Genomic DNA, 13,472 nt, shown 5'->3' with positions numbered 1-13,472 from the left:
TACCTTTAACTTCAGTACAGGACAAGGGATAGAGAAGGCAGGAAGGAAGGAAGGAAAAAAGAAACGAGAGAGAGAGAGAGAGAGAGAGAGAGAGAGAGGAATCCTCATCAGGTTAGAAAAAAAAGCGCAATAATACTTACCCTCACCCTGACGACTATTTAGGACACTGCTCTCTCTCTCTCTCTCCTAGTAGTATATACTGTAAATAACATTAAAAAACTTGTAAGAAAATACGCATATTAAATCGCTAAGTAAAAGTTGCTACGAATCCTCGGGTGCCGCCCAAGCCCGTATTCTCTCGGTGATATTGGAGGCTTCGTTGCGCATTTTTCTTGGCGACTTATTTTGCGTATTACACCTTAACATTCCTTTCAATATTTGATACCCCATTAAATATCAAGATAGATTGTATTAATAACTTCCAACAGGATTAATGTGAAACACGATAAATAAATAGCCTCGGAAGAAGTGTTACGAAAGCTTCTGACTTACAATACGGCTTTTATTCTCAACTATTTAGCAGTCTCATTAGCATTCTCTCTCTCTCTCTCTCTTGTTGTTACGCTGCCACGATCTTTTTTTAGTGTATCGTTTCGGGAGAAATGAGAAATAGGAAAGGAATGATGAAAAGAAAGATATGGGAATGGAATAAGAGCTAGTAAAGTAATGAGAAATGTGAAGGGAACGAGAAAAGGAAAGGAATGAGGTATACGAGAGGAATGAGGTATACGAAAGGAATGAGGTATACGAAAGGAGTGAGAGGAGGGAATGAGAAATACGAAACGAATGATGAAAGGAATGAGAAATACAAATGGAATGAGAAATATGAAAAGCAGACACAAAGTAGGCAGAGGACTACTGTGTATAGCTACGAACCTGTGCTCATGGCTGTGCAGTAGAGCAGTGCGAGGAGTAACCCGTCTCACCACCACCACCACCACCACTACTACCACCACAACTCCCCAGCCCTCACACTGGCACTTACAGACTGACTCACCCTGCCGTCCCACAACCTCATCCACAGCCCTTACCCTTACCCTCACACTCACACCCTCACCCCCACTCTCAACCTCATCCTCACTCTGACATTCAGGGACCCGCGCACTGTAGTAAACTTAAGAAGCTTACTGGCACCTCATCTTTCTTCACATGTGCATTAATATTCTCGTCTCTGATATCTTTAGAAATTAACAGTATCACATGTAGACTAATTACAAATTGGAGGAATAAATCACAAATACGTGTTAAATATCATGTATGACTCGCTAGGAAAAAGGAAGAAGTATGCTAGATACCAAGCTTTCATCTTCCATTACCAAATATTATATACTACCCTGAAGATAGATAGATAGATAGATAGATAAATAGATGTGAAGAATAACTTGTCACAGAAAAAGAAAAGTGGACTACCAAGTTTTCGTCTATTGTTTCAAGACATCTTCCATTACCACATCTTATGAAGTACCTCGAGGATGTCTTGAAATAATGGACGAAAGCTCAATATTTCACTTTCCTTTTTTTCCTGACGAGTTATACCTCATATCTATCTGTCTGTCTTTATCTACCAGAAAGTAATAAGACAATAAAGGCTCAATATATCGCCTGTATTCTCGGTCACTCAGGAAACTTACAAGCACATTTACCCTACCCATATAAAATTTGATTTGGCACATTTATATTTTCTCTTGTAATTTTTATAAAAACTATGTCATTTCTCAAGATAAATAAAGCATATAGGAGAATATTTAGGGCAAATACGCTAAAAATATTGCTAAGGGAGACGAGAGCGACAGGGGTCTAGCCAGACTTCCTCGTCGCGTGTGGCAACAACTGATATTTATGATGATTAAATATTCATGCACAGATCGAATGCGAGAGTGGGCTTAAATATTTGTTGCTTTTCGTTCAATATCCGACTGTCTTGGCTCATAAATGTGTTGGTTTTCGTTCAGTAACCGTCTGGGTGGATTTATATTTTTGCTTTTCGTTTAAGATCCGTCTGGTTTTTGTGGAGAGCAGACATGCGACGTGGATTTCCTTTTTTTGTAGTGTTTGATTGCCAGTCTTTGCATTCAGTGAACAGGACAAAATTCACCCAAGAAAATCTATACTCTTTATACCCTAACTTGGCCTAGAATTTCGTCCTTTTGCAGCGTAATGCATGCAGGTCAGTCGATGAAGAAGGGACAATACATACTATTCTTTGCCCTTCTTCGTGACTAGCATAATATTTTAGTGTCAATCTATTACTACAACTCAGCATTCGAGATGCAGAGATGGCAGTTACGTCCATTCTTACACCTTGCCTATACTCTTGTCCCTTGAACTTAGCTTAGATTTTTGTCCTTTTCAAGTTTCCGAATATTTCCCGTAGCTCGACGTCAGAGTAAGGCATAAATATTACGGCTCTACATTACCATACCACTTCTTCGTGACTAGCAGTACATTCTAGTATTAATCCGTTCTTACAGCTGACCATTCGAGATGGGGAGATGACAGTTTAAGGCCAAGTCAAAGGAGCGGAGCCCACACATCTCACTGCGGAGAGTATTTCGCAGCCCTTGGCGTGAGCATCGATGCATAACACACTACATAGACTCTTTCCTCCCTCTGCAATATGATTTATGGGTATTTTTTTTTTTCCATTTCGAGTTTCAAGTTGTTTGTTGCATTATCTCCGTACACAGGTGCTGAGGAGGGATGCCCTCATGTGGTGGTACCGATACCACTGGGTGGTGGAGTTACCTGGTTATGCAAACATCCTTCATCCCCTCTCCTTTCCCCCGAGAGGAGGATGGTGCATTGATGGAGAAGGGCAGCTGCAGTCTGCACACTACGGGGTTCACGGTTCAGAAGAACCTGGGACAACAACAACACAGGCAACAGAGTGGACGGGTGTACTCTGAACTAACTATTTAAGTGAATAAATCTAGAAGTAATCTGCTGTCAGCGTTACTGGGCCGTGATTCTACCTTCCTCCAGTAAGTCAGGATTCTCGTGGGCTCATGATCACAAGGTTATTAAGCATTGTGACGCCCGTTTTATGATAAATATGAAAAAAAAAAAAATATCATAATCATCATCCAATCTTTTGCTGCCTCATCAGAAGCGTTGAGGGTCCGGGGCTAGGCTTTTCGGTTATGATATTCAAGGCAAGAGCCCCTCGCCCCCGATGCCAGTATGTGAGCAAAAACCTCAAGCACCTCATGGATATAAACTCTCATGAGGGAAACCTGGCTGGAATATCTTAACCCATTGGATCACTTGGCGTCTTTACTTATTATATGGTTACCACCCAGCGTGATAAATGGTTTTCTGGTTTACAGGCTTGACAATCAGTGCAGAGTCATCCGAAAGTACCAGTACTACACCTAGTGAATAATAAAAAAAAAAAAAAAAACGATGTAGCTTTGGTGTGAACTGCTGAGCTGTGCTTGGCTGGTACTGTATTGTATTTTGACAATCTTATTCACTCTAGGCCACGCAATGTTTCAATTTGTTGTTTCTAAATGATCTTGAGCTTTACAGTGATTCTAGCATTACACTACAGAAACTGATGATTCGATGTATTTGCCCATGGGTGTATTCATCAAGTTTGTTAACCTTAAAGTTAATAGTCTGTGGAGGAGGCTGGGTGTGGTTGCCTAGGTAAACGCCAGATGTCGGGTCTGTTTGTTTTGATATTCCAATCCGACGTTCGAAACCTAGCCATTGTTGCTGAATTGTTTTTCCATAATGTGCTGATGAAACAAACTTTAATAATTGTAATTCATTGAACGTATTAAAGAATACTAATTACGTATATCTAACATTGTCCTGCAATTCTACTGGCCAGCAATAAAGGTCTTAGGGCAATTACCACTTTAGCTGTCTTTGTCCTTGAGAGGACTGAGACGCTGCGCCAGCGACAGCTTAGTTGTTGAGATGAAGATGGCGGACCAAAATGTTGTTTTACGAAGGAATCGGCCGGGAACTAAAGCCGAGGTGAGTATGCCCAGGCCATAGGTTGCCAGGAATTTAAAGAACCACATGATACATGAAAATAATGCTTCAGAGCTGCCATTCATCTTGCAACTGCATAGGGTTCCCCGTGACAGCCTTTTCGCTTAAAGTGGCTTTGTTATAATACTAAGAAAATTTAAAGTAATTCGCAGATTCAAGTACCATTTCAATAGGAACTAGTTTGTTGAGTAAAATGGTAGGTGGGGCAATCGCCGTCCACTCACAATGTAGTGATTCCTTCAGGTTTACTCACCTGGTTTACTCACCTGGTTGGCTACCCTACTACAATTAACAGTATGGCTCGGTAGGAATCTGCATTACAAGAAGTAGGGCAGCCCATACCTGCTGGCACGCCAGCCTCGTTTCCTATATACATCATCATCAGAATAGACTAGTGATTAGAGGCTGAGTTTTGTGCCATATGCACGGTAGTTGCACTACTTGAAGGACTTCGAATTAAGAGTCGTAGTTATTCTATATAGTCGAACAGGATGTGACCTAGTTGTGAGTGGAGGGACTTTTTAAATGATGCAACTGAGTCAGCACTAACAGCATCATCTGAAAGAGAGTTCCAGAGGTCTATACATCTGATGCTGAAAAACCTGCGTCTACACTCAACTGAAGTGCGGGACTTGGCCACCTTGAATCTATGGCCCCTGGTGTGAGTTAATGAAGGAAGAGAAAAGAGCTCAGGCGGTGCAATTGGGGACTGGCGATGGAAGATTTTCCAGCATTTAATGAGGTCAGCTCTGATCAGTCTCCCTTTTACAGAATACAGGCCCAGGTTTTTCAGACGGTCAGCATAGCTGAGTTCAGACAGGCCATTGATTTGCTTAGTCCATCTGCGCTGTACAGACTCCAGGAGCCTCTGATCTCCGTGGTAGCCTGTGTTCCATACAGTGGAGCCAAACTCCATGATGGGTCTGATGTGGGATTTGTATAAAGTCAACATAAAATCTCGGTCTCGACAGAGGGTGGACCTAAGTAAATTATTTGACAGGCCTGCTGCCTTTTTTACCGTATTTCTTATGTGCGAATGAAATTTTAGTGAACTGTCAACCAAGATACCTAGGTCTTTGTGTGTAGTTTCTACGGAGAGCCTGGTGTTGTTCATGTGATAATACTGAAGTGCGCCAATAGAATTCCAGTCTACTGGACCTCTCTGACATCGCAGAACAGTACACTTGTCAAGATTAAAACGTAAACCCCAGGACTCAGCGACATTGTAGACCATATCAATGTCCTTCTGGCATGTACTTATGTCTGCAGCTAATGTGGAATAGGTGTTTTGGCGCAACTTAAGGTAAATCTTCATGTCATCAGCAAAGAATTTACATTTGGAGCGTATGTATGCGGGTAGAAAGTTTATATATACCAGAAATAGCAAGGGGCCTAGAACCGATCCCTGGGGAACTCCACTGAGAACATTCCTTGAGGAACTGGCGCAGCCAGACACAGACACTTGCATGGTGCGGCCGGACAGGAAGTCAGAGATCCAAGTTAGCAAGGAACCACTGACCCCAAGTAGCCTCAGCTTGTCAGTGAGTATCGAATGGTTGACGATGTCAAAGGCTTTGCTAAAGTCAAACAAGACAACATTCACAACGTATCCAGTATCCATCCACGACGTAACATCATTATACACGAGTAACAGTTGGTCATCTACCGTTCTACCCTGTCTGAATCCATACTGCTCATTTGACAGCACTCCATTAGTGTCAAGGTAGTTGTATAATGCCTCTGTAATGAATCTTTCCAGGGTTTTGCAGCAGACAGAGGTTAGGCTAATAGGCCTATAGTTAAGAGGTTTGTGTCGAGAGCCTTTCTTGAATATAGGAATGATAATGGATTTTTCCAATCATGTGGCAATTTACCAATGGTGACAGACTTTTGAAATATCAAAAACAAGGGTAATGCTAAGGCTTGGCAATATTTCAGAAGACTGGGGTGGAGGCCATCAGGTCCCATACTGGTGTTCGGGTCCAGTGCTGCGAGCCTATTTCTCACTTCTTGCAAGGATAGGGTCACTGTGTCGAGGATACCCTCAAAAGTTTGGTGAGGGAAGGGAGCGTGAGGAGCATGAGTTGAGTAAACTGTACAAAAATGTGTGGCAAAAGTTTCTGCCATCTGAGTACAGTCTGATGTTAACACACCATTGTCCAATCTTATGGGGCCTACTGAGGGTACACCTACTTTCTTATTTCTGATGTACTGGTGAAAAGGTTTTGAGGAGACCTGTAGTTTTCTAATCAGTGACATTTCGTGATTGATTTGCATGTGTGTAAAGTGGTTACGAAAGGTGTCGTTGAGAGAGTCGTAGTGTGACAGAGCTCGGGAAGCCTCAGGAGATAGTCTTCCATAAACATTCCTGGAGTGTTTGTATGTTTCCCAGGCTTTCCTGCGATGGTTTTTAAGGCCTTGGGTGGTGATCTGGGAGGTGAGGGAGGTGTGCTAGGCATATTTGGCACATACTGGTCAATTAGTGGGCTAAGGATGGACTGCAATCTGTCATACATGGCATCAATTGACAGGCTTTGGAATTCAAAATGCCAGTCTATTTCACGCAGATGATTATTTATTTTGTTGTATTTGGCTTTATGTCAGGAGCGCTTGGTGTGCAAATAGCTATCTGTCACCACAGCAGCCTGGAAATAATATTGTATTAGCACAGGGCAGTGTCCACAGCTGGGCAGGGGACTCGCTACCTCAATTTCTCCAACTCTATCATTCTCGGATGTGAAGACAAGATCTAGAGTGGTGCCTGAGCTTAGATATGTGGGCATAGTTACCCACTGGTGCAGACCCAGACATGCAAAACAGTCCAGGAATGACTGATGGAGAGGAGGATATTTCATAGCCAGTGCTGTGCTTGATTTCCAGTTGATAAGGGGTAAGTTAAAGTCCCCAACAATTAGAACCTCTTTGGATGGACAGAAGTCTAGTAAGAAATTTAGTAGTGCTTGGTTATCAGCATCACTGTTAGAAGGAGGGCGATATATTACTATTACGTACAGGTTAAATGTAATTAAGTGGATGGCACAGACATTATCACAGTTGGTGTTTATACCTACATAACTTATTCTACTCCTTATATATATACATACTCCATGCTTACGGGTATTACCTTTGGTGTCGGTACGTGAGAGGTTAAAGTTATTAATCTGAACAAATGAATCGGGAATTTCAGGCAGCAGCCAGGTTTCAGCGACTCCAAAAATATCTATACCATTGTCTAACAGAAAATCAGAGATGACATGTAATTTATTAATTATACTATTTACATTACAGAACCCTAATTTCAAATTGTGAAAACTCACTGTTGCCTGGGAGGACTGCGAGGTTAATGGTTTAAATTTCTCATGGGTGTATTGTCTTGAGCGTGGGTTGCAGCGGCCTGAGTGTCCAAAGGGGTGCGCTGGGTTCGGGAAGTCCTGGGTGTAACTGGGGCATCTCCAGCAGCATGGGGGCTAGCTTGGCCGGTATCGGAGGGTCCCCTGGCCGCTCCTCCACTGGCAGTGTTACGCTGTGCACGCCTGGCACGCAGTTCTATTCTTTGGTTGTATGTCAGGTCTCTATTGATGTAGATATGGCTAAACTGGGTGTTATGTAATTTCCTCGCATTATCTAGCAGTTCTTTCCTCACGTCGTCATCCAGTATCTTAGCACGGTACAACTTTTTATCCCTGTTAATGCATGTTACGTCTGACAGCGTCACCTGGGATCCCAGAATGAGTCTGGTTATGGGATCAAAGGCAGTATTTACAGCGTCAGTAGACTGTACCTCGAGGCCTCTAATTATTATTGATGTCTTCCTTTTATTCCTCTCCTCCATTTCTTTAGCTTCCTCTCTGATAAGGGTTCTCAGGCTATCCCTGTCTGTCATGGTTGGGCTGGGCCCTGGCTCAGGCTGTTGGTCGGCCCGACCTGCCTGGCCAATGCTGCTCAGGTCGGGCCTAGCAGAGAGAGTTTGGACAGCCTCACATAATTTTTGACCGTCTGAAACAATTGCCTAAATGCAGAATCAGACACGGTGCCGCTCTTACCAGTAGTAGAACGGCACTCTGTGCAAATAAAGGCAATGCCCTGACCATCGTACTCTCTTATGCTTTCCACTAGCTGGTCTGGGAGGCCCAGACACATAGCTGTGGGGTGAAACCAGGTTTCACAACGATCACAGCCTACAGCATCTAACCTAGTTAGCATATTGCACGTTCCACACTGATCAGAGTGATGGTTAACTGTAGTTCCAGGCAGAGGAGGAAAGGTGTCTAATGAGGGGACGAGATCATTGTTTACTACTACCTGTGCTACGGGAGCCGCAGCCATGTTTGTTTCGGACCGCGGTGGCAACAATTCAGTGTTAGAGTTTCCCCTACCCCGTCCACGTCTAGTAGTTCTCCCACGAGCAGAACAGTGACGAGCGTAATGGTATCATGTAGCCCTGGAAACATTTTACTGTGTTGGGTGACGACCATGTAACCAGATGGAAGTCTAGTGAATTAAAGCACTCCAACTGAGTGTAGCTTGTAAGTATGTAGACTACTTTTGAAGGGTGTTTGGGTGTACTGTTCACAAAGTGCTACATGAGGGGAACAACTGGTTACTCTGCATGATTTAAATGACTGGGCAAAGTAGCATGGCTTCTGGTGAGGCAATAAAATATGGTATATGTCAGGTTTTGGTCTCTAATCAATATTGTGTGTGTGTGTGTGTGTGTGTATTTTCATTGTCCAGCTGAGTTGGGAAAGGGATCTTTTCTTTGAATTTTTTGGTGCAAATGCTTCAGAGTGAAGTTGGCCATAGAAGGGAGGATTGTCAAGCTCCTAGTTCCGCTTAATATTTCATCCATGTTAAAATGAGTAAACCTAACCTAAGGTACTCATAATATACGAAGATGTAGATGTGATAACAGATGGTACTAGGATTTTGAAAACCAGTATATAGGCCAGTATATAACATTATCATAAAAGACTGAGCAACAGACAAATAGAAAGAAAAGACTGTGATTCAGTTGCAGTACCAGACTAGCAATATACTGGGTAGTTTTAAGAATAGATTATAAGTTAGCCCATACAGTGTTGACCTTAGCCATGTTTTAATGCTCTGGTCTCTTTTACATGCATACCGGTACCTTAAGCTCTGTTTGCTCTAATTTGACCTGAAATTGTTACTGCTCCATCTTGAATGCTGAGTTATAACAATAGCTCAACACTAAAGTATGATGTAGTCATTAACAAAGAAATGCTGTGGAAAGGATTTAGAGCCTTAGTATTGTCCTTTCTGCTACATGAGTTACATGAAATAAGATGCAGAAAGGTGACAGAATGGGCCAGGTTAGGGTAAAAAGAATACACTGTAGGTATAGGAATAACGAAGCATTCCAAGTCTTGCTGAATATAAAGTTTAGCCCTTCAGCAGAAAACGTTGTGTATCCTAGGCTTAAACATTGCTGCACTACTTGTACTTAGGTTACCAGTGTAGTGTCAGAGCATACCAGTACTTAACCTAATTATATGTTTCAGAACTTCTACCGCTGGTGTGATGAAGCCTATGAAGAGATGGATTCAACTCTTGTAGTTCAGCAGTACATTCAGCAGACAATCCGATTGGACCACAATAATATCGACACCATTCTCAATGCACCTGAGACTCAAGATGAGGGTGTATGGAAGTATGAACATCTCAGGTACGGTAAGTTTTTATTTAATTATTTATTGTTAATGAATAAGTAGATGAAAAATAATGCAGTAAAAAGCTGTCAGTATTAGATACAAACTACAGTATGTTTTAATAACATCAAAATAGGTGTAACCAGTTATCACCATTTTGAAGATGAAGTTGGTAGGGCACAAAAGCAAGGAATGGGAAAACACAGTACAGTAGTAGGAGAACTGTCACAGCATGTCCAGTGAAATCAGCCATATACTCCTTTACTTAGCAAGCAAACTGATGTGCCTCAAAGGCCTAACTATCAGCACATAGTTTTTGGTACCAGGTATTTTTCTTTATAGTTGCATTTCACACTGCTTGCCAGATAGTGTATTGCCTGTCAAGGTAAAAAAAAAGTTTGCCAAACTGATATATGTTCCTCCATATGAAATTCATCCAACTAACTCTGTTTCCTAACCCCATGAACTTCCATACCTTGCTTTATTAAACAATGTAGCTAGGCCTATAGTCATTCACCATTTTGCCCAGTCATGCCACTTTCCACCTTCAGGCTCTCTCAAGCACAGTGTACCCTTTTCTTCGCCTCATGTATATCGTTTCTTTGCATCTAACCGTGCCCTCAAAACACATTTTTCCCAACCCTTGTGTCAGCAGACTTCCTTACGGTACTCCATATTTTTCACAATTCACCTTATCAGTATTTTATAGCCAATCCACTTTAGCTACATACGGTACATTCTTTGATAGTCCCATTTCCATTGCTCATGGCTCTATAAAATGTTTTCCCTTTTTAGGCAGTGGCATCATACTTTTAAGTTTCTAAATATGTGCCTGCAGACAGGTTTATGTACAGTGCTGTGATTTTACATTTATACTGTCTTTTATTTACAGGCAGTTTTGTATGGAACTCAATGGTTTAGCAGTACGGTTGCAAGGAGAATGTCAGCCTTCGACGTGTACACAAATGACAGCAACAGAACAATGGATTTTCCTCTGTGCAGCCCACAAAACTCCCAAGGAATGCCCTGCCATAGATTATACTCGACACACACTTGACGGTGCAGCCTGCCTTCTTAATTCAAATAAATATTTTCCGAGTAGGTGAGTCACGTACTTTAAATGTGCAACTACCGTACCGGGTACCCTTGCTTTGGCTTCCGCATTCTGAAGTGGGATTAATTAATATGAGATTAATTTGCTTTTTTCATATTTTTATCGTAGATCTCTCTCTTACTTAGCTTTTAATGCACAAATAGGCTAATTTGCTTTGAATTTTATTCCCCATCATCCCAGGGCCTTTTTTTGGTGTTATTTACCAGTATCCCATTTTTATCATTAGCTGTATTTTACAAAAGATAAACAGTCATGTCTTGTATTGAAAGTGGCAATCATTTCTTCATATATCTTCTAGCTGTACTGTAGGCTTTCTAATTAGATTGGTAATAATTACTGTGCTAAACTTACTACACTACAGTATATGTAAGCTACAATAGATAGTAGATACGATCAACACTGCCAGCATTTTGCATAGAGGTAACTAACAAAAATCCAGAGCAGATTGATTAAATTACAGAAGAGATAATGGATGGGGTAGAGTAATAATGCATCAGAATATTTTTTGTACAATCAGGTCTCAGCATTCATGGCAGTATGGTAATATGGAATATGGGTAATTGCAAATTATGTAGTATTTAAATGCATGTTTGGTTTTGCCCTTCCTGGTAGAGTGGACATTATTCCCCCCTATTTATTCTGTAATTTTTAACATAGCCCTTCCATTTAGATAATTACACAGTTATGTGAAGCCCCATTCTGGTCATCCCCACAACTAGGATAAGCATTCCAAGGTGGAGATACAATTGAATTACTTGGTACCTTGTGTACTATTACTTCAAAATCATATAACTGTGAACACAGAATACCTGTAATAACCTTTTATTGTATTCAGTTACAGTAGTTACTTTGCAATGTGATCAGGCACATGCTGTTCTAGGTTCAGATCTGTTGGATCCATTTAATTTTTTGACAGTTTTTCTGTGAGATTATTGTCTAAAGGATTCATCCTTAAAAATTTTTAGGTCAGGCTGAATATGTATGTTACATCCTGTGAATGTTGAGACCTATATGTAAGTCTTTACAGTGAGTTACAGTTGTACATTTTCCTGCTTATTGTGATTTCTTTAAGCTTGCATGTAATTGTAGAACACATTGATTTTTGGAATGGGGCATAATAACTTACCATGCAACAGTACTACTTCATTGCAGGAGTAGCAACCTGGTTATTGTTCAAGAGAACTAAGGAGGTGGGAGAGCTGAATCCTTTTCCTTGTCCCAGTTTTGGCATGGGAATATGGTAAACCCATTCCCCAGCATTTTTGCAGTGAAGAGCTGTGTAAGCCTTGTGGTGCAAGAAGGGGTGAGAATGTATAGTTGGGACAAAAGTTCACCTGATATATTAGCTCTTCTGTGTTCCTTTTTCATTTGTTGGCTAATATTCATAAACTGAGAGGTTTGGGATGTTTCTCAACCAGTACATGATTCCTCTTGATATGCTATATCAGGGTGGAAATTGATGGATATGCCCTAATTGTGAAGTAGAAATAAAAAGTGCCATGCATTAGGTCTCCCAGGATGATAATGATAATGGTGCTAATACTACAATAGATTTGCCCTTTTCTTGCAGAGTGAGCATTAAGGAGTCATCAGTGGCTAAGCTGGGTTCTGTGTGTCGACGGGTGTATAGGATATTCTCTCATGCATATTTTCACCATCGGCAGCTGTTTGATGAATTTGAGGTGAGCGTAAATCTGGGTTTCATTAATTTTGTTAGTTAATGTAGCTGCTGTACATGGGTTATTTTGTTATATTCCAGAGAAATTATATTGGACAGTAACTAATGATGTATGTCAGGATAAGTATTCATATTTAAAACACACAGAAGTACACAATTTTGCATGGTAATGATTTGTATATGTACAGAGCATGATGTGATTGGTATGGGATGAGTTTGAAACATCAGGAGTAAAAGCAGTGAAAATGGGACTCTAGGATTGTATCTTGAGTGCATAGGTTGATATTTGCACTGTTTTTCATTCCACAAGATAAGAATATATATCAGGTAGCCACTGTTATGTCTCAGTTTACTAATTTGAATTTTACTTGCTTCCAGAATGAGACCACGCTATGTCGTCGGTTCACAGTGTTTGTGACAAAGTACAACCTAATGTCCCGGGATAATTTGATTGTACCTATCCTTGAGGATGAGAGTTCTGACCATGGGGAATCTGAAGCTTAATATACCATTGTGTTTGTATGCATTGTACATGAGCAAGGTAAGTTTTTTCCATTACTCTAAATACAGTACAGACAGTTCTTGTTATATGTTATGTTTTTTGTTTTCTGTTTTGCTGCTTACCTTAGTCCTTTGTAATATACACAAAAATGGCTTATTAAAGTTTCATTGCTACCTATAAAACTTATCTGCCTCATTTCACAGGACCAGTTGTATGGAAATAACTGTGATATTTTAGAACACTTCCTGGATGTATAATGAGGACATATATTATGTTTAACTGAAGAATTTTGTTTGCTTTTACATTGGAATAAATTAGAATTGTCATGATTTTGCATTTAGGAAGGTGGCTAATTCCATGAAGTTTTTGATATGAAACTCAACTTACTATGGAGGTTCCAAGAGGGTTGCATGAAGGTGTGACTACCCATGTAACATGTTAATGTTTGAATGCAAGGCTGCTATGGTGTATGTGTGTGTGTGAAAAGTTTGGATTGTGGGTAGCAAA

General features: G+C 40.9%; 1 protein-coding gene across 1 annotated transcript; it reads left to right on the top strand.

Moving 5' to 3' along the window:
* Positions 1-3,908: 3,908 nt before the first annotated feature.
* LOC145412594 (MOB-like protein phocein) lies at positions 3,909-12,975 on the top strand. Its single transcript, XM_080282505.1, has 5 exons — positions 3,909-3,984; positions 9,525-9,688; positions 10,564-10,773; positions 12,356-12,467; positions 12,842-12,975. Exons 1-5 carry the CDS (start codon positions 3,925-3,927, stop codon positions 12,965-12,967), a joined length of 672 nt encoding a protein of 223 aa, XP_080138631.1. The 5' UTR covers positions 3,909-3,924; the 3' UTR covers positions 12,968-12,975.
* Positions 12,976-13,472: the final 497 nt, after the last annotated feature.

Source organism: Coenobita brevimanus, chromosome 93, assembly GCF_032717465.1.
Source record: "Coenobita brevimanus isolate Jiangsu-jjx chromosome 93, ASM3271746v2, whole genome shotgun sequence".
NCBI lineage: Eukaryota > Metazoa > Arthropoda > Malacostraca > Decapoda > Coenobitidae > Coenobita > Coenobita brevimanus.
The sequence above is the reverse complement of the archived record's forward strand: the minus strand, read 5'-3'. Positions and strand labels throughout refer to the sequence as shown.